The 23,321-nt window shown below is 33.0% G+C and overlaps 1 protein-coding gene across 1 annotated transcript in view; it reads right to left on the minus strand.

Annotated features, from left to right (window-relative positions):
• Positions 1 to 3,376: 3,376 nt before the first annotated feature.
• Positions 3,377 to 23,321, minus strand: part of CDH9 (cadherin 9) — a 164,308-nt gene continuing 144,363 nt past the window's right edge. Inside the window, exons 8-12 of the mRNA XM_025388463.1 lie at positions 13,581 to 13,717; positions 12,985 to 13,106; positions 9,109 to 9,226; positions 8,756 to 9,007; positions 3,377 to 4,734 (exon numbers count right to left, since the gene is read on the minus strand). Coding sequence (XP_025244248.1) covers positions 4,247 to 4,734; positions 8,756 to 9,007; positions 9,109 to 9,226; positions 12,985 to 13,106; positions 13,581 to 13,717 — 1,117 coding nt within the window. The 3' untranslated portion in view covers positions 3,377 to 4,246. The remainder of the gene's footprint in view (positions 4,735 to 8,755; positions 9,008 to 9,108; positions 9,227 to 12,984; positions 13,107 to 13,580; positions 13,718 to 23,321) is intronic.

Below are 23,321 nucleotides of genomic sequence, written 5' to 3' on the forward strand. Positions count from 1 at the left end.
ACACACAAAAAATTAAAGGATAAACAAATTCTGTATCAAGTTGATTGGTAATATGTGCTGTGGCAAACAATTATTTTTAAAAATAGAGAAAGGAGAAATGGGTGTGGAGGATTGTGATTTTAATTAGACTGACCAATGTAGTTCTCACTAAGAAAGTCACATTAAAAAGTGGTCATGAACGTAGTTATGAAGTTAACTTTGTGGATATCCAAGGAAAGATTATTCCAGAGAAAGTCAATCGAATGGAAAAAAAAAAATGCTAGCCAGTTTTGAGGAAAAACAAGGAGACCAGGATAATCGAATTAAAATGAATGAAAGAAATGAGAATAATTTATCAGAGAAATAATGGGAATCTGATCAGACCGGTCCTTAGAGGCCACTGTGAGGACTGTCTCTCACTGCACGTGAACAATTGGTAAGTTCTGAAAAGAGAAGTGAGATGTCCAAACTTATCTAGTTAAAAAAAAAACATATCTGCTCTGTATTGGGTTGAAAATAGATGGCAGGAGCAGAAGCTAGTGAGAAGAAACACTTAGAAGAACACTGCAATAATCCAAGTATGGTTATTAGACCAGCATTGTAGCAGGAGATATGATGAAAGATCATTGTATAGCAGTTAAATTTTGAAGGTATCATTCATAGGATTTTCTACAGTATTAGATATGGAAGATAACAGATTGAAATGAATGAAGATTGACTGCTTGGTTTATGGCATGGACAATTAGAAGGATAGAGCTGACATTAACTGAGATGGGGCAAGCTGAGAAAAGATAGGAGTGAAAATTAGTAATTAAAATTTGGACATGTTACTTTTGATATGTTTATTCAAGTAGAAATTTAGAATAGTTTGGATTATTACATAGAGGTGAAAGTGGGAGGTATAAAATCAGAAAATTTCAATCTATATCTTAGATACAGATATAGATATAGACAGGTATAGTAACATGGAAAATTGGTAAGAATACCAGAGACTTGAATTTAACCAGAAAAGAAAAAAGCCTGGACAACTCTAAAATAGAGAGCTAGAAAAGAAGAGAAAGAACCAGTAAAGAAGATTGGGTAAAGTTAAAGTACAACCAACAGAATAAAGAATTCCGGAGGCTAATTATGATACTTGTGCCAAAGTGACAGGAATGATCAATATCCACCACTACTAAGGTAAGATATTATTACTTTTTTGTTCCTGTTTGTTTGCTTGCTTTTATTGTTAATACTATTTTATTTTCTTTGCTAAGTTTGGTATTTAAGTCATTGAAATCGATTCAATGTGCTTGAGAGCAAAATTGAATGGAATAATATCCAGACTGTGTATTAACATGCAAATAGTGTAGATAGGTTATTCATACTGAAAGAAATTCAGATATAAATATAGACATATTCTGAAAATTATTGAACTTTCTAAATAAAACAATGAAATTAAGTTTATATTTGGGATAATGGTTACTCAATTGATTTTAATTTAATACTATTTTAGTTTGAAATAATCAGAGCTAATTAATTTAGTTTGGCAAGTACACATTAAGAATAAATTATCTTCAACATTTAACAACCCTATAGTTCATGAGAATAAAGTAATAGAATCAAATCTTACTGAGGATATTATGTGCATCTAGTAAAATAAATTCCAAATCCAATAGGGTGAATGTTGTGATGTGTGTTTTCCTGAAGAATTTCAATGATTCATTTAGTTTGCTAGTAAGGAAATAATAAAATCTGGTCCATCTGGCTTCTGAATGCATTTTACCTACTATGGACATTTCATAGATTATTGGAAAAGGATAGGAAGTATTAGTGTTACACAGATCTGTTAATTTCCTTGATTCAATCAGATCCTCTGATTCATAGCATTTAAGTCAGGTATATAAAAACCATCACATACCAGTTAATATTAATTCTTCTAGCTCTGTGCTTCTTACAAAGACTACCATAGGTCAGTCATTTCACAGATCAAGGAAAGGGAGAACTTTGAAACTAACTTCATTAGTTCTCAAAAAGAGACAGCCAAATAATATTTTGCAAGTTAAAATATTTAATGTTTTATTCTATCTAATGACAATATTACTCTCTCATATCAATCACAGATCTATACCTTGTAGGTAAGTTCGTTTGTTGCAGTGCTCTTAGTATTTCAAGCATGGTAAGCCCAGGCAAGCTATGTAACTACCAATTTATTCAACTCTCCCACCACATAATGTCTTCGTTTTTTAAACAACCACTACATGTACAGTCAGTATAGGTCTTCTTAGAATTGATTTACTTATTGTTATTTAACCTTGTAGTGATTATAGAACAAAGTGATTATAAGATGCCTTGCTCAATGTCTAACTTATTTTTTAATTACCTCAAGTCACTGTATATATCCTATTAGGTATTTGTCTATCTATGATGGATGAGCTTTGGCAATGAGGAAACTAATTCCTTTCTAAGGTAAAACTAAAATTATCTAATCAAAACTAAAACTAAAAATCTTTCTGTTTTCTGGGTGATTGTGTCCTGAGAAATATATCAAGTAATTCTCAATAGTCCAGTATGTCTTTTTCTTAGCGTTAAATTAAATCTTAATAAATATTTAATGTGTGCTACATATCGAAGATAAAGTTCTTGAGTTAGTCTTGGTCTACAAAAACTTTACAACATAGTGATATAGCAACAAATAAGTACATGTTTATAATTTGGTATTTGCTCCTTAAAACCTCTTGGTAACAGACTAGACAAAGTTAAATTTCTCCTATATGAATTCCACCTAGGAATCACCATAAGCATGACATTTGCTGCCTAAACTATGAATAATTGAAGAGGAATAAAAGGTTAATTCTTGGCACAGAAAATAGATAACATGCAATCTCTCTGTGAAGTTCCCATATCTTGGTTGAAATTTTATACTGTGAGCCATATCAGGGCCAGATTATACACGGCAGTCTTTCAAATATTTGCAGATGATGATTGCTTATGATTCCCATCTCTTCTTCTTTCCCATGGTTTGAGGTGCCTATATTCTATTTTCCGAACAATCGCAATAATTAGGAAACCATCACATTCTTTTAAGTCTCTTTTCTCTACTTTTCCTTAGCTTTTTCAAAACTTTCTCAACTATAATGACTTGGAATTTCCTCAATAAAATAATAAATTTAAAAACAAACTCTCTACTCTTCAATACACATTTTAAACATGTTACGCACACCTGAGCACATATCCCATGAATTGCCTCATCATGTAGAAAAAAAAAAAATCAGAGCTATGATTTCTCATTTTGAAAACTATACTACTGAGAGAAGATTGATGTAGATTTTTTCTATGTCTACATAACATTACTGACACATACTTCATTTACTCTCAAATATAATCCACTGGTTGATCCCATAGTAAAGTGAAGACTTGCCAAAAAAAAGCACTTAAAGTTTATTATCCACAACTATATATATATATAATATTTTATATTCCAAATGTGTCTCATACTCTATTGATGGTTAGACATCAGTGGTTCTATAAACATTAGTCAATATTTAAGTGATGAAACGGAAAAATAACAATTGGTACCAAAGGTATTTTCTAGTTTCACTACATTGTAGGTCCAAATCCATGCAGTAGTTTCTGAACTGCTTATTCCCTGAGTGAACCATGTTTTACGTTTAAAGGTGTAAAACATTTTTGTTATAAATGAGATCAGATCTGCCTCTAGGAATTAAATAAAATGAAATGTATTTTATAAATACTAGTTTATTTCATAAAAATACAAAAATATAAATATACATTTATAAAAATATGAATGAATTAACACAAAGACATTCTTCAACTAAATAAATATGGCAGTAATAGTCATTCCTAGGTCATTAGGGATATATCTTTTCCATATTAATTTACAAAGCGGTTGCACAATGTTTAGTTTAATTAGTTTAATAGTAAAGGTGACTGAAAGTCAGTTAAGAAAACATTTATAAATTATTATACTTAAGAAAAGGCACAAAAAGCCTTTTAAGTATTTTTATTGATTATTGATGTGATATATTTTCCTTCCGAGATTGTTAGGCAAAGAAGGTGAACTGGTTATTACTTTTTAAAAAATCTATATCATTCGTATTCATTCACGAAAACTTACTGATTAAGCAAATCCCTACTAAGACAACACCTACGTATTGTTTGTAATTTCAATTTTTGACAAATTTCCTCCCAGGAAGAGAATGCAGGCCACTCAATCTAATAACATAGACAGTACTTCCACTAATATTGATCAAGTCAAACAATCCTCTCAGTCTCGGTCACTATCATCACCCCCGTACATATCGGCAAGTTTTTTAAAACGAGGCCCCCAGTCACTGAGGTAATCATAATCTTGGTTACAATCAGCTGTGAGGGATTCTAAAGAGCTGAGCGAATCTGCTATGGAATCATTCCCTTCATAGGCATACGTTGCCAGTGAATCATATGGAGGTGCACTTGGGTCTGCGTCGTTTTCTTTTAATCTTCGATGGATAAAATCTTGTACATCAATATTTTCCCACAGAGGCACAGTCCTCCTTATCTGAAAAATAGTTTCGGGCATTACATCTCGTCTAAGTTTAGTGTCTTCTCTTGCCTCTGGATTCCTTAATGTGCCAATGTCAAAAGCTTGGGTATCTTCTTCCCCACCTCCTTCATCGTTATAGGTGACAATGTTGTCCCGGACATCGTCTTTTGAAATTATCAGAGGTTCCTTTTTCCTTTGCCTCTTCAATGCAGCAAACAGCACGACTAAAACTATTAATAAGAAATGGGAAAATAGTGAGATTTCATGAGTCAGGATAAAATAGAGTGCACTTCCGAGTGTGAAATTTGTTTGGTACAGGAGATATTAAAATTAATCGAATAAAAATAATTAATTACCCTGTAGAAATACAGAGTTTCTCAAGGCAATGACTGGATGTACTGTATTGATAAAGGAGCAGATATTACGATGCCATTAATTTACTCTCAAGACATACTCTCCTATGAACTTCTGGCATTGAAAAAGCTTTATTCAAGTATTATTATTATATTTATCCAACTGCAATTGCCTGACACATCAGCAGTCTTTCCAAATGTGCACTTGTTTCAAACACAAAAACGCTAAAACTCTACTCATGATATTGATCATTCCTTTCACTTAGGCACAAGTATCATTTCTTAATGATTCAAGGGAATATATGCAAAAGATTACTCATATATAGATATATATATTTGTATATGCATTATATTCCTATATTATGCGTGTACATATGCACACACAAGACTATGTCATGAATATGTATGTGTCACTGATTTTATCACTTCCCATATCTCATAGGTTTAACTAAATTCCTTTACTGGTCTAATTTTGTAGTGGGCTTAGAAAGCTGAACTATAACTCTAAAAGTTACAACATAAAACTCAAACTCATCTTTAACTTATCTTACAAAACACCTCAGACTGTATCTTGTTAATGAGAACTTCCTTGACATACAAGGCCTGATTTAAACTTTTGGAATGAAATGTTAATTGTATTCCCTCTACTTGTTTTATTATTTTTATTGTTTACATGCCTATGTTACAAAGTTAACTGTAAATTTCTCCTCATATAATATATTTTCTTATTTCTCATTATAATACTGGAATTCAAATTATGTGTACTGGAAGATGAACCTTTTTCTAATAAATGCATGTTGCAATTAATCACATTCATTTAAAAAGAAGCAAACAGATTTTCAAAATACAAATTTTCCATTAAAAATTGGACAAGCCCATAACGTTACATATAAGAAATGTGAGAATAAAATCAAGAAAATATCATCAAAACACACTTCAGCATTACCAGGGAAAAATACAAACTAGGTTTCCTTTACTTTAAGGAACTTAACTGTGTGTCAGTATTATTTATGCTTCACAGAAAGTAAGAAAATGTTGGCTATTATTCCTTTTCTCAATTTTTACATTGAGATTAAACAAAGCATACTGACTGTCGTTGAGACTGCACTTCAACATGGCCCATGAGGCCCCTATAACTATACTAAAGCCCTGTCCAATGTTATTTTCATATTGACCAGCAAACTTGTCTCAGCTCTTCCTAACTGAAAGTAAGATTTTACAAAAGATAATTAAAGATTATCGTTAATGTCGTAAAAGTAAGATTTTACGAAAGCTAATTAAATATAATTACGAAAGATAAAGAAGTATCAGTAGTTAGACTTCACAGAATGGGCTTTGGGAGCTGAGCTGTATTCAGGATCATCTTAGAGATATTAAAAAAAGAAAACTGCAGTAAAGATAAGACCTCTGTACTCTACTTTTAAAAGATGGACATACGCTTAATTAAGTCCCACATAGATCTGACATCTATCAAATTTCAGCCACACACTAGAAAAAGAGATTTCTTTCTAAATTTAAGGTTAAATAAATTTATAAGTTATCTACTTTTTAATCAATAAAATAACAATTGTGTAGTCATTTATTAAGTATTAAGGGTTTCTTAGCTAATAAAAACTTACTAATTCCCACAAATGGTCCGTAGAATCTGTTCTGAGCTTTCCTTTTCTACCATATTAATATTATCAGATCATTTCTTAGATTGAGGTTATTAATCTGGAACATGTGAACAGAATTCAGAAAGAATAGGATAAGAAATGGAAAAAAAAAAAGTGCCTCATTATTTCCATCCATCTGTAACTCAAATTTAGCATTTCTTTTCAATAGGATTATTGGCATAAACTATGGTGATAGTGGCAATATGTGTGACAGATATTTTATATTGCATCACAGTTTGACAGATAAATCAAACCATAGTTAGACTTGCTCCAGAACATGGCATGCATGATTTGATAAGCAAGCACAGTTTTCTTCGTGTTTTTTATTTCATTTGTGTAAGTGTATTTCCTTTTTGTCTTACATGTTTTACTCTAATAAATTTAAATCGTCATTCTGGCTAGGTCCATTCGCTTCATCAGGCTGCCAAAAGTGTCCCTACAACCAAAAAGTTTAAAATCCCAGCCCTAGATTTTAATCTTCCATCTTGCCTTATAAAACAGATATAAGCTAAGAGTTAGATTTCTTCAAAATGTATGAAAGTACATTTAAAATATTATTGTCAGTGCTATGTCACTATCTTATAAAAAGCAAACTCTCTTAACTATAGAAATGCAGTAACTATGTCCAGCCATTACCATAAAGACTCACAATAACAATAAAGTGCTTTAGTAACTTTGAAAATATAAATTTCTGAATTAGAAGCAATTTTAACTACAATAATAGAAAATTACTCCACATTTAGGCAATGAACTGGGAAAGTGAAAAATAAGAAATTAGTGCTTTCCATATTGCTCAAGGAACAAAGGTGGCTGACTTTGCAGAATATAAGAAGAAACTTTCTAGGATTTCTGCATAGAAAAAAATAGTATCAAATTTAGTTTGAGAATGTTCAAATATCTAAACTTACTTGGGGGGATGCTTTCGGTTCCCTATGTGTGCATGACTATCTTTGTGTGTGTATGTACATTACATTAATACAGAAATTTTTCAAATGATCTAACAATAACGTATTTTCATGTGGTTCTAAATTAGGAAAGTGGAACTTCCTGAGTGAATAAAACAACGTGAAATCAGTAGCACTTAGCTAAAAGGCTAAGCCAAATTTTTATCTCCATAGGGATACCAAAATATTTTACAAAGGAGTTGAACCCTCTAGCAGTAGGTGGGGATTGAAATTGCTGATGGCGGTGGTAGCAGTGTATTTGTTCTAAACTACACTGAGAAAATGTTTTTCTAAATAGTTGGATCATCTTAACTGAGACAAATGTTTTTTCCCCACTTTCATCAATCCCCTACTGAAGTCCTGCAAGGATATCTGGCCAAAGGGATTTCATCCAGATAGCTTGAAAGGATTTGCAGAGAAAAGGAGCCAGCACATATGAGCATTAGAACATAAATTTGGCTAGCTCCCCTGCCCTAAGCATAAGCATTTGGGCTGAATATTTGATAGAAACAATTTTTTTTTGGAATGTTTTCCAGTGGAACAACTGTTTAATTGAATTAAATCGTTGTCCTGTTAGTGCATGTTCAAATAACACATTCGCTGTTGGAACATGACTTTATTTAGAAAATATTACAGGGCTAGGTATGACCACAGTGATATAGTGATATTTTTAAAACAGAACTTTAACTTCTTAATTTAATATGTCACACCAATGTATAACAAGCTATATAGGGGAAAATGTCTAACTGTGACAACTTTAATGCATTTGCATGTCAGACATCTGAGATAGATAACTCAGAATATGTTAGTAACTGTTATTTGTAAGGGCAACGTAGACTTTGATTTGGGAATAATAGAAAGGAGAAGTCTATAGTAATCTGTGTTTGAATGCTAGCTAAAGCCTTTTCTAAATGAGTGACTTTGAGTAAATTATGTAGCCTTTCTCTAGAAGAAAAGTATTTACCTTATACAGTTGATGGAAAGATGAAATCAATGAAATCAAATGCCCTTAGAACAGTGAACATAGTCAAAGATATAATACCAAATGATATAAAATATATTTTTTAAATACACATGTGTATAGCATTTGTTAGATCTTTATTTTTGGTCTCTGGAAAGCTGGGACTATCCCCACACACAAAAACTCTTACTTTTTCCTAATTGAAAGAACCATTTTAATAAAAAGTGAAAATGTTCTATCTTTATCTGTAGAGAAACGTGTTATTCAGTGCACCATCCTCGGACCGTGAGGGAGAGATTTTTGTGAATTAAAGGATCATTCAGAGGGACAGAGCTTACTAAGCAGTATGAGGACACAGAGGAGAATCGCAACGAGAGCTCCCGTGCTCAGGCCGGCTGAAAGGATCAAGGCTTCTGCCGTGCAGGATTGCATGTTTCCTTGATTATCGCAGGCACACACCCGAATAGTGAGTGTGCCAGTGCTGCTTTGAATCGGATAATCGTTGTCAAAGATTAAAATTGGCAATAAGTAGGTGCTCATTTTGTTGCGACTGTAGCCATCTTTTCGAGTCATGATTCCTGCTGTGTTATCTGGTGGAGAAAAACATGTAAAAAACCAAAAACTTTCATATGTGTTTTTAACTATGTATCTTAAAGTTTCATGATTTTTAGTTTTAGAAATTTTCTTATACCTTTATTATCTACAATGGTGAAATTCGGATTGAGAGTAAATTCTGGCACTGGTTCAAAATAGAATTTGTGACCTCGGGGAGGGTCATCCTTATCCATGACACTGACAGTCTGAATCAACTGAAAGCAACATAAATAAATTAATTAATTAAGCCTAAGGCAATTTTCTTGTTATTAGACGATATCTTAAATCCATGTATTTGTGCTTTAAATACATCACAAAAACAAAGCAACAAAACAAAATAAATGCCATTTAAAGAAAATTAGGCCAATGCCTTATTTTTTATCGTTTTGTCTTAGGTAACTTATTTAGTTAAGAGTGAAAGACACCCAGTAAGCCCAATGGTTTTCAAGGCATCTTAATGCATTATTGTCTTATACCTGGCCAGCTTAAAGAAAAATTCAATCCCTGCAATACCTATCCTCTTTTGATATTGTTGAAAGGCACAGCCCATTTTATTATTAATTGATGAGCAATCCGTTACATCCACTAGAAAATAATTCTTCAAAGGATGAGTACATAGAAGATGCATTTTTTAAAACACCAATGCTTAGCGCAATCACTCCTATATATTAACATTATTAATATATTTTTAAAATAATAAATCAATTTGTCATGTACTATCAGAAAGAAAATGATTTTGAAGCTATGGATACCATTACTACAACTTAACTATTTTATTTAAATTGCTTGCTTTTCCTTTAATAGCATTTGCAAAGACAGATATACAAAGAAATACTTTTAAGATTTTGTACAATCAATGTTGAAGTTTCAAAATTAGAACACCTCTTGGCTGAGCTAGTGTAAATAAATAAGAAGTGTGCCCTAATGGAATATGGAACAGCCAACTATGGGTTGGGCAAAAAAAATTTCACTGAGCATTTTATAGTGGAAAAAACACTGAGCTACACATTTGGGTGCCTCCCATCTGTGTGATTTGAAATCACAGTCATTTAATTACTCTGATTTTAACGTTCTGTTCTACAAAAACAAACAGGTTTCATAGTCTAACATTATGTGGTGAACAGTTATTGAAATTCACAATAGTTTAAGCTTTCCATTATTTCACTGTATACCTTTTATAACCATAGTAACCTACATACTCACTAGTCAGTGCTACTTTCACTTTAATTTTATATTAATGATAATTATATCATTTTGACAGGGTGATATGTAACTGTATTTTTAATAAAGTCCTTTTGAAAGTGTACAATTATTAACAAAAAATTAATAAACTTTTCTCTTTAGAAAATTGGAACATAAGAAAATAATTATATAAGATCTAATATTTTGCTCAACCTTCTGTTCCTAAATAGCAATAACAAATCTGACTTTTAGTAATAATTTAAATCATAAAAAGTTGGTCTTTTAATTATATGACATTTGAGGTCTTGAAATTATTGGATGGGCTTTGTACAAGTATATTTTATGAGGATATACATATACTTAATATCCATTTTATTTTTAACTTGGTTAAATTCAATGAGTAATATGTATTAAATAATTATAATTAGTTAATATCAATTATACTTAATTTTTATAAAATATTAGCATATAATATATCAATAACACACATGAATCAGTAAAAGATAAGCATACTAATAGCTATGTGAGTAAAGAATATTTATAGGTGATTGTAGTTTGACTTGTGCTCCCCCAAAAGATCTGTTCAAGTCCTAAATCCCAGTACCTGTGAATGTGACTTATTTGGAAATAGGCTCTTTGCAGATAAAATCAAGTTAAAATAAGATCATTCTAAATTAGAGAGGACTCTAATTCAATGACTGGAGTCTTCATAAGAAGAAGCAAATTTGGACACAGAAACACATACAGGAAGAATGCCATGAAATGATGGAGAGAGATATTGGAGTAATTGGCGTCCATAAGCCAAAAGATGTCAAGGATGGCTGGCAAGCTCATGAAGCTAGAAAGTGCCAAGGGAGGATAGTCTCCTAGAGCTTTTAGAGAGAGTACAGCCCTGTTGCATGTTGATTTTATACTTCCAGCCTCCAAAACTATGAGAAATAAAATTCTGTGTTTTAAGTCATTCTGTTTGTGGTAATTTGTCATGGCAACCTTTGGAACTAATACAGCTGTAAATTATTTTTAAGTCCATGTTTGTATGAAAAAAAATGTTTGGCCTTAATGAGTTTACAAGAATTCACACTAAAAGTGTTATGAGAAATTTACATATTGGCAGATATTTAAAATCTAGGGTTGCCAAATACGTAGGCAATCATAGGTATTTGGTGGGAATATCACCTAGTTTATGACAGATTTGGAGAAGTATTCGGGAATATTTATTAATATTTATAGATATAATTTAATTATTCCTACTTTGAGAATTATATCAAAGGAAAGTAGTACCAGGTGGTAAACAAGTAAAATATTCTACAGTGCTCATTATAGTATGACTGGGGTACTGCTAGGGTAACATTTTGTGAAACCAAATTTCCTTTAAGAAGGAAGTAATTGAATAAGTAATATGTAACTATGCTATGAAAATTAAGCATCAAATTCAAAAAATCATTTACTAAACTGACATGCCCATTGTATGTTGCAAAATAAAGAGGAAAAGTAAATTTTTATCCAAATAGCTATGTAACAATTTCATGTTATTACAAACAAAAATCTCATTTGTATTTTTGTATATGTAGGTGGAATGTGTTATGTATCTCTGTCTTAGTCAGCTGGGATGCCATAACAATTCCACACACACTTAATGCCTTAAACAACAGAAATGCATTTTCTCACAGTTCTGGAGAATGTAAGGTTGAGATCTAGAGGCTAGTGTGGTTGACTTCTGGTGAGGGCTTGCTAATATTAATAGCTGCCTTCTCCCTGAGTGCTCTCATGTGGTTTTTCCTTGGTCCATGAATTCAGGGACAGGGAGAAAGGGAGAGCATGAGCTCTCTGTTATCTCTTCTTTGTATGCTAATCCTATCAGATCAGGATCTATCCCCTTGTAACCTCACTTCATCTTAATGACTTCATTGAAACACCATCTCCAAATACAATGACACTAGGGTTGCATTTTCAAGATTTGAATTTGGAGGAGGGCCACAAACATTCAGTTCATAATATCCTCTATTAGAATAGAAGAAAAACTGTATTTTAGATTATTTTCTACCTTAAGGAGACATGATGGAATTATAGATGATTCTTAACATCTACCTATTTTATCTTCAAAGTAGTTAACTAAATGGTTAAGTTAATTTTGGTAAAATGTATGCAGTTACTGTTATAGAAAAATACTATATTTTTGTCAAAAATGAGCATATTCTGCATTTACTTAGAATTACTTTATATGCATTTGAAAGAATTACTTTGTAAGAAGACTTCATAATTCTTTTACATACAAATCTACTTCATTTCAATGATATGAAACTTTAAAGTTTAAAACTTACAAAATATCACTCATATCAAAATCTCCTAAAACTATTAAAAGTGGCAAAATGTAATCAAGAAAACAATGATTATGATTACCTTTATAGTAACATGAAACAATTTCATTTTCATACTTCATGTGTTATTTAATGATATATTTTCATTCTATTAGTGAAGATAACTCAGCATAAGCATAATTATGAATGTACATAACAGCTTCTACATATGTGATACTCACTATAAACCTAGTATATAAATTAAAACATATGTTATAATATTTCCTACTATATTATTGATTACATTATAAAAACATTTTTAAATGGCTTTTTTAAAAATCACTGTGAGTTCTTTGTTAAGGATAAATAAATGGTGGACAAGAAGTATTGACAATAGTTTGCACAAAAGAAATCCTGCAAATAAAGTGATGTAATGTCATTTGACTTTGTAAAGAGAAAATATATTCTTTTAAGTTTTTAATGATTTTATTTACCTGCCCAGGTTTTGCATTTTCACAAACAAATGTTTCATAATACATGGCAAATTCCGGAGCATGGTCATTTATATCTAGAATTCTGATGAAGACAGGGATGTGGCTACTTTGTTTTGGGTTATCTGCAACGAGAACATGTGTAAGATTTCAGTCTCATTTACACAGAAGCAGTGAAACCACTCACCCATTTGTAGCTTAGCAACAGATCCTTTTTGTGGTGTTCACTTTCTCAATTGGGCTGCTGATGAATATCTCAGCTCTCTTACATGGTCCAAATGAAAAGCACAATGAAATTGAGGAAAATATAATTGAGAATGAGGTATTATTTGTAATAGATAATTTTCTTAGATTATTTTTATGAGTTTAAATTATATTTCTCTCTTATATAAGGTGTAAAAGAAAAGCAAATTTGAAATGAATGAATTATTTGATAATCCTTAAAAATAATTTAAAAATGTGTTGACATTCTAAGCCATTTCTCTAAGAGCTTGCTAAGGATACAATCATACCACTCAAGAAAATGAGTCTAGCTAGTGCTATTATTTTACCACTTTGATGAAAGACGGTGTGTTCAGGTAGATGTAGCTCTGACTTACTTATTTCTGTGGCTGTAACAGTGATGTTATGCCAAGGAGATGATTCTCGGTCAAGGGCTTTCAAAGTGAAAATAGAGCCATTTTCTGAGTGGATGCCGAAAATACGGTCCATATCAGTATGCCGATCAACAGAGTACCTGGCAGAAAACACTCATAAATCCAGCATTCTTCTAAGGTTACTAGTTCTACTCTTTCTTAAAGTTATAGGTAATTTCCACAATGATCTGACAAATACATGAAATGTAAAATGCTAACAACTTTCTTGAATTTTTATTTTATGGAATTGTTATTTGAACAATTTCCTATATTTGACTCTTTCCACTTACTATTCCACAGCCATGTGTACTTTAGAACTGTTATTTATGCACATGTATCCCGGTGGCAGCTGTTAAAGTGAGTTCTTAAGTATCACTTGGTTCACTTATCCTATCATAGGCCTACTGCAATGCTTGAGACACATTAAACAGTAATGTTAAACTTGACTGAGCCAATAGTAATGAATACATCGAAAGTATGTTAAAAAATACATAACTGTGTCCCGAGTCCTCTATAAGCAAATATCGAGAAGGCTATTATAAAATACATTGCTCTTGAATGGCTTTTTATTCAAGGAACATCCAGCTGAATCAAGGGCTTCCTCTAATCTATCCTTCCAACTTATTTCAAATCAAAATGAAATGTTATATCACCACAGAGTTCTGTGACTTTCTCATCAGGGCTGTATGCGGAAGACGTCATTGTAAGCTTTGTAGCACTCTGCAGTTGGCAAAATAATATCTCTTCTCCCTAAGATGTCTATACCTTAATCCCCAGAACCTGTGAAGATGTTGTTTTACACAGCAAAAGTAATTTTGCAGATGTCATTCAGGTTCAAAACGCTGAAACAGAGAATTACCCTGATTATCAAGGCGTGCCTAGTTTAATCCTATGAGCCCTTAAAAGTGGAATAGGAAGACCAGGCGCAGTGGCTCACGCCTGTAATCCCAAAACTTTGGGAGGTAGAGGTGAGTGGATCATCTGAAGTCAGGAGTTCGAGACCAGTCTGACCAACATGGTGAAACCCCGTCTCTACTAAAAATACAAAAATTACCCGGGCATAGTGGCAGACGCCTGTAGTCCCAGCTACTCGGGGGGCTGAGGCAAGAGAATCTCTTGAACCCCAGAGGCAGAGGTTGCAGTGACCTGAGATGGCTCCACTGCACTTCATCCTGCGTGACAGAGTGAGACTCCCTCTCAAAAATAAAGAAACAAACAAACAAAGTGAAATGGGAAGGCAGAAAATTGGTTTAGAGAGATGAAACAGAAGAAAAAAAGAGAACAGATTTGAAGAATGAGAAATACTTGACTCATTGTCGCTAGCTTTAAAGCTGAAGGAATGGAGCCGCAAACCAATAAACAATGAACATAGGCAGCCTCTAGAAACTGCGAGTAGTCCTTAAGCTGACATCCAGCAAGGAAACAGGGGCCTCGCCCATACAACTGCAAGGACTTGAAATCTGCTCACAACCTAAATGATCCAGAAAGCAATTCCCTGCCTAGAATATACAGAAAGAAATATGGCCCTGTTCACACCACCACCTTGACTTCGCCCAGTGAGACACATACTGAACTTCTGATGTACAGAAATTCAGACCTATCTGTAAGATAATAATACATTGGTAGTATTTTTTTGTGGCAGCAATAGAAATCTAATATATCCTTAAAAGATAAATTTTTGAAAAGATTAATTTATATGAAAGTCCTTCAGTTACATCAGACCATGTTATGCCATACTAGCTTTTTTTTTTTTTTTTTTTACATCTTTTTGAGATTTCTGTTGCGGGCTTTGATTGAGCCATGTCAGAAAGTGAGTGCTTCTCAAACATTAACATTTAAATGAATCACATAGGAATCCTGTTAAAAACAGAGTTTGATTCAGTAGGTCTGGGGTGGGAGCTGGGCTTGTGCATTTTAAACAAACTCTTAGATGAATCCTATGCTGTAGCTCCACAGGCTAGGTTTTATATAGCAGTTTTAGACTACGGGATAAAGTGATTAGAATAAGAACAGAAACAGGAAAAGCAATGAAGGACGATTAACAGGCTAATCAGCCTCTGGTGTAGTCCTCTTTTTTCTAGGTATCTTATTAAATGCATCTTATCTTATTACGAGTTCCTTTTTGATCAAGTGTATTGGAAAATTACAGTTCCCACTATAAATCTTAAATATATTCACACTTTGGCACTGGCTTTGGCAAACATAAGTAATAGATATTTAGGTTTTATTTTATTTATTTTTATTTTTATTTTTATTTTTTGTTTGAGACGGAGTCTTGCTCTGTCGCCCAGGCTGGAGTGCAGTGTGGCACGATGTCGGCTCACTGCAAGCTCCGCCTCCCGGGTTCACGCCATTCTCCTGCCTCAGCCTCCCGAGTAGCTGGGACTACAGGCGCCCGCCACCTCGCCCGGCTAGTTTTTTGTATTTTTAGTGGAGACGGGGTTTCAGCGTGTTAGCCAGGATGGTCTCAATCTCCTGACCTTGTGATCCTCCTGCCTCAGCCTCCGAAAGTGCTGGGATTACATGGCGTGAGCCACCACGCCCAGCCGATATTTAGGTTTTAAAACATTATGAAGCATTGGCAATTTTTAAATTATTGGGTGAACATACATTAACATAAATTGTATGACTTTTTTGTTTGAACTGTTTATTAAAAGACATACTGTTTAATCTATTGTTTAAGCATTATGCTGAACTTCAGGGATCTATTAAGTGAACGGGTCTGATCATAATTTTAACAATTTAATATAGTACATGAAGATACTTGCTTAATTTATTTTCTGCCAAATTTTATAAAACGATTATTGCAGAGTCATAAACACTGCTTCAAAAAGAGTATTTGGTCCTTTGGAAAAAATGTTATCGGGTGTCATCTCAATCACGGAATGGCTATAAAACTTATATAGCTGGTCTCAGGTTTTACCTCACTCCCTGTACATGGAACCACTTCAGTCATCTCTGTTTTGTCATTTAGCAGGATTCTACAACGCACAACAGAAGTACATGCAAATGACAGTATTCCCTCAGTTTTTCAATAATCATTATTGTAATCTTTTCACATGGTGTTATGAAAAGAATTTAGGCACTTAAAATACACTCATTTGACATAGGATCACTGCCCAAGATTAGCCTATATTTCTTGGGTGGGAAGTCCTAAGGGGATAAAGGAGAAATAGAAACCTAGATATAAAAATGTATAATAATGCACAACAGCATACATACATATATACATATATATAGATATATATTTTTTTCTAGAAGCAAATGTCATACTGGCTTTTAGCCAACAATTCTTTGTCAGATTATTTTCAGAGATAGATCTGATTTGCAAAATCACAATGTAGTAAAATTGAGCATGCAAGTCACATTGAAATTTTTCTTTTAAACCTCTATTTCCAGTTGTGCTAACATGAAACAAAATATTATGTTTCCTACCTATAGGTTTCAACCCTCTTACAATTCCTGATGTCGGCTTTACTGACATTGGGACCAAATCACTATTAAAAGGTTTTTGAGAGAAAAGCAAATAAAATCACTGGAACAACAAAAATATTTTATTTTCCTTAGCTACACAAATTCTGCTTATGAATAAAAATAAACCTAAAATGTACACAAAGAAAGTGGAAGCAAAAGAACATAACTACAGCTGTGCATTGAATGAAGCTCGATTCATAATATTCACCTGTTAATATTTCTCTCTATTGTTGGAAAGGTCAATAGTTAACAATTACCTGCTTATATCTGAATAGATCTGGGATTTCTTCCTACTGTTTGCATTGAAGATCAAAGAGGAAAATAAAATTTCCTTTTGTGCTCATTGCTAGTTGCCCTAGTGTTTAGCCTAGAGATTTCGATGATATTTCTATGACTGAGAAATAGCTAACAATTGCAACATGATAAAAATCAAGCTTTGATACACTTGTACATTTTTTTCAGGATCAAAATAGATTTAGGCTTCTGGCCACCTTACTCTTAGGTACAACCTTGAAAGATACTATTTTTCACGTTAAGAATTCATGAAGGAAACTCACAGACGATACAGAAATAGCTCACTTTTAACTTTGACAGTGCCAACTTCCAGGTCTACATTCAAATTTTTGTTTCCAGTGCAAATGATGTCTCACAATTTGTCAAAGTTCAGGGATAAATTTCTTTTATTTAGCAGCCAAACTTCTATTTTCACCTAAAATGGGACATTCTGATTTACTTATTAATAATAAATACACTGGATTACCACAAATGACCAGAAAGAGCCTGATAAACCCTTAATACAGAACAAAGCTATCTCTATGTTCCAGCAGATGGCCTACTCTAACAACAATATTTTATTGATTCCCCCTGCATTGAATTTTGAACAATCAGTTTAAAAGGGCCATTGTCATAATTTTTTGTATGAATACTTTCTGCAGAGACAGGATCCAATCATATAGGGATCGAATAACATGTGAAAGAGAGCTCAGGGGCTCTCTTCCCGTGGAAGCTGAACTCTGCTTTTCATTTTTCTTATTTGCTTTACATTTTTGTGTTCTATCGTTAAAAGTCAAGCATGTATCAGATATCTATATTTTTACCTAGCATAAATAATCTAAACTCAATTACAGACACCAGAACGAATGAGTAATATGCAGAAATATGTCAAGAATTCATTCTTTTTTCTCTGCTAGATTCCATATATTTCTTCCACTGACTAAGTCAATTGAGCTAGAATATCATTTGGTTTTTACTTTTCAGCTACTGCTTTCCAGAAACATGTTCCTCATAGCTGTGGTCTAGCCAACCTTCATTACACCTCAAAAATGAATGTTGAGTATTAGCTGTACAATGATATTATTTATAATTTCATTTGAAAAATTAGTTCAAATCTTTTTTGTAGAGATTCATGATATTCTTGTTAGATTATTATTATTTTACTTTTTGCAATAAAATCAAACAAATATGAGAGAAACACTACTATATGAATGCACTTACACATTTATTCCAGTTTATTTTGAAGTCATGGACATTTTATTGAGGCATAATTAAATCCCTCACCAGAAAGTTTGTTTTGTTGCTTTTCAATTCCACAGCAGTAGAAAGGAACTTTTAAAAATCATTGAACTTTAAATACGTTAAGCATAAAATAGGTGTAAAATGAGGCAACATGTTCTTTCAGATCTTATAAAGCTATAATCAACCCTATAACTTTGGAGATCCATGATTACTAATGAGGTGAAGCAGAGCTGACAACAGCTGCTAATTGTAACCATAATCTCATGTTGCAAGTGGCAGATGTATTTCAGAAAATATATTTGATGAACAGATTTAATCATGGATGAGAATTAGTTCCCAATCTTTCCCTGGAAAAATGTTTCTCTGTGATGCTTATCATAGCCTATTTCTGCTCTGAGATCAGTCATCCTTCTAAATTTGATCTTCGCAAACAAAACAGTCCCATGTTACAATGTTGCATTCTTGTTGAATTATTGCTGATTTTTCTTCACACTATAATTGGATATCTAAAGCTTTTTGGCACACATTTTAAATGCTAACAGAAACCATCCTCTATGCTATCCTTTCCGGTATGGCCTTATAAATTGGCAGAATTGGTAGTACCATCTGAAGAATACAATTTGGGATTAATTTCTCTCAATATTTTCCCCCTCCTTATAATAATTCTTGAGATGTTACAGGTTAAATTATAATTGATTATCTCTAGGACTTGAGTACCCTATACAAAACAAAGATTTCTGGAGGACCTTTAAACTGAACTTTTTTAAAGCCATTTTTTAAACACTGGGAAGCAAGGTTGCAAATTTTACTATCGGTCTTTGAATGAGAAATTTTACTTTTGAAATTATGTCTGTGGGAAATTGTCAGATATAGGAGAGGTTTTATATACACACATGAAAATTATCATATATAGGGGAGATTTTATATACATACACACCAAGTATATGTGTGTATGTAAAGATCGAATATATCTCTAAACATTTATTTATGATGTATAATATATATGATAGTATATTATTTATACAATAGAAGTTTAAGAGTTTTAATGTCATTAGAAAATAAAATTTTAAAAATCTATGGACATATATGTATAACCAATTCAATCATATATAAGTGAGATAGCAGATTGACAAAGTGTATGAAAAAAATGGAATATTTGGTGGAAAGCAGTTAAATAACACTAGAATATCTATGGAGGAGAGAATCATGTTTGTCTTATGAGCTACAGAATTTCCTGTGTCATTCATGTCCTTTAAAATGAATTACTACAATTATGTAAGCAGGGATATGTTTAAAAATATTTTTCCCTAAATTCCTCTTTTGGCAAACATGTATACAGGTGCTGGATTTACCATACTACTAAAACACAAAAAATCAGAAAAAATACATTAAAGAATAATTCTTAAAGTACCGGACATAAGAAAATAAGACAATCACCCCTGAGAGAAGGGAAATAAATGAGATAATCCCTAAAATTTTCCCATTGTGCTGTCTGAATAGGGTTTTCATAATGCAAGACATGGGGACAGAGATGGAGTTTGCCAATCTCCCTGAGTTGAGCAGGGAAATTAATGTGGCTGAAGTTTGCAGGAAGAAGTAACAGAGAGAGCTACAGAAATCTAAAGAGAATCTCATTCAGCTCTTCAGCTGACTACCTATGAGAATACGAGTGGACACAGGAAACAAGAAATGCCAGAGGTAACTAATCACAAGGATTAGAGGGAGAAAAATTATGAACTGTGAATGGAGCTAGTCTTCACCAGGCAAAGTAGAAAACCTCATAATTTGCAAGACTTTTCGTAGACTACTCAGAAAGATACTACTTGATTAATGGGGCAAAATTAGTCCTAGATTAAGGTTTGCTACAAAACCAAGATTCAAAAGAATTAAGCTGTTTTAAGAAATCTAATCTTCTATCAGAGCAAAACTCAGTAATATTTATTAAAATATGAAGCTGTTTAGCTTCACATGGTAAAACTCACAATGTCTGTAATCCAATCAGAAATTACAGCCAGGGAAAGAAGAAGAAAGATGTGAATGCAAAGAAAAATATATTAATTAAAAACAGCCCCCAAAGACACCATTGATATAATTAAATATGATATTTTAAATGTTAATCGGCATGCTAGAGAGACACATTTTTAAAAGCATATATGTGGCCGGGTGCGGTGGCTCACGCCTGTAATCCCAGCACTTTGGGAGCCCGAGGCGGTGGATCATGATGTCAGGAGATCGAGACCATTCGGGCTAACACGGTGAAACCCCGTCTCTACTAAAAGTGCAAAAAATTAGCCGGGCATGGTGGCAGGTGCCTGTAGTCCCAGCTACTTGGGAGGCTGAGGCAGAAGAATGGCATGAACCCGGGAGGCGGAGCTGGCAGTGAGCTGAAATCACGCCACTGCACTCCAGCCTGGGAGACAGCCAGACTCCGTCTCAAAACAAAACAAAACAAAACACAAAACAAAACAAACAAAATATATGTATGTCTTAATACATATAATATGTATATAATATGTGTACTATATTAAAGAACACTTGAAGAAAAGACTACAGATCTAAGATTCAAAAAAACTCTGGATGAAATTAAAGCAGATAAGATGTTGAAGAAAAAAAATTAGTGAACTTGAAGGCATATATATATGTATATATGCCTTAATATATAAAATATGTATACCACGTTAAGGAACTCTTTTTTTCTCCTTCTATAGTTATTATTTTTCTGCTTCCTTTTATTGCCTAACCTCATTTTTAAAAACTTCATTTTTTTTTAATTACAAAAGTAATATACACCTCAGAAAACTTGGAAAACCAAGAGCTCAAAGGAAGAACATCCACAGTTGAAAGATTATTAACATTGTAAGGTATATTCTTACATTATTTTTCTAATACTGTACTTTTTTCTGTGACAAATATGGTATTATTCACTTTACATATATCTCATAGTGCACATTACATATTGTGATATATTGGCAACATCTTCTCATGTCATTATTGTTGTTCGCTTATTTGTTTGCTTCAATGTTATTTTAATGGCTACATAACATGCTATTGTATAAATATACCAAAATTTACGTAGCAACTTCATACATTTTCTTACTGCTACTAGAAATTTTATATTTATTGTTTAGTGTTTTTTTTTTTTTTTTTTTAGAAAAGACTACATATCTAAGATTCAAAAATACTCTGGATAAAATTAAAGCAGATAAGATGTTGCAGAAAAAAATAGTGAACTTCTTCTCATAATGGAGATGAATAAATTATTTTCTTATTTTCCTTTTTGCCATTTTGAATAGATTCAAAATGTCATTGAATAGACTCAAAATGACAAAAAGGAAAAGAATGAAAAAAAAAAAAAAAACAATAAAAACAGAGACCCAGTGAACAGTGATTAAAGGAGAAGAGAGTTGGGCAAAACATATTGAAGAAAAAATGACCACAAATTTTCTACATTTAAGAAAAGGTGTACACTCATATACACTCAGAAATTGAAGAAGCTCAATTAACTCCAAGAGAAAAAAAAGTAAAGCCTACTAGAGTAAGACATGTAATAATTAAACTGCTCAAAACTAGTGACAAATTAAAAGCATAGTGAGAAACAAGTAATGTAACAAACATAGAAACAACTATAAGGACACAGCAAAATCTTACTGTACTGATAAGAAATGTCCAATCAAAAAGTCTACGTTCAGCAAAAATATTTAAAAAGAGTGATAACAAGCCAAAAAAGAAATGAGATAGAATAAAACATACTGTATTAACCCAAATAAGGCAAACAGTAAGAAAGAAGAAACAAATAAGAGATGGAAAAATCAGAAAACAAACAGCAAAATGATAATTAAATGTAACAGTATCAATAATCATATTAAATATAAGTGGTTTAAACACTTCAATGTAAAGTCACAGAATGTTAAATGAGATGACAATACATGGCCCACCTATGTGCCTGTTAGAGAGATAATGTTTTACCAAAAAATACTGAGTAATTTAAAAAATGGAGTATATTTACTAATACCAGAATATTGTGAAAAGTGCCCATGGCTATACTTAGAAGGAAATTTACATTACTATAATGTACATATTGGAAAAATACCAAGTCTTTAATAAATGACCTCAGCTTGCAAGTCGAAAAACAGAAGAGAACAAACGAAATCCCTAAAAAATAAAGAACAAAAAATAATAAAAGAGAAAAGTATTGTTTAAGAATGTATAAAACCCTCTCTAGACTCCTCCTGTCTAGGCAAGACATCTCTGGAAAAAAGCAGCAGCCCCAGTCAGGGGCTTATAGGTAAAATTCCCATATCCCCGGGACAGAGCACCTGGGGGAAGGGGTGGCTATGGGCACAGCTTCAGTAGACATAAAAGCTCCTGCCTTTCAGCTCAGGAGAGAGCAGCAGATTTCCCACAATGGCGTTCTTATAAGGGACAGACTGCCTCTTCAAGTGGGTCCCTGACCCCCATGCCTCCTGACTGGGAGACAACTCCCAGCAGGGGTCGACAGACACTCATACAGGAGAGCTCCAGCTGGCATCTGGTGGTTCCTTTCTGATACAAAGCTTCCAGATGAAGGAACAGGAAGCAATCTTTGCTGTTCTGCAGCCTCCACTGGTGATAATCAGGCAAGATAAACAGCATCTGTGGTGGACCTCCAGCAAACTCCAGCAGACCCATAGCAGAGGCTCCTGACCATAGAAGAAAGACTAACAGAAAGGAATAGAA

The sequence above is a fragment of the Theropithecus gelada genome, chromosome 6, assembly GCF_003255815.1.
Source record: "Theropithecus gelada isolate Dixy chromosome 6, Tgel_1.0, whole genome shotgun sequence".
Lineage (NCBI taxonomy): Eukaryota > Metazoa > Chordata > Mammalia > Primates > Cercopithecidae > Theropithecus > Theropithecus gelada.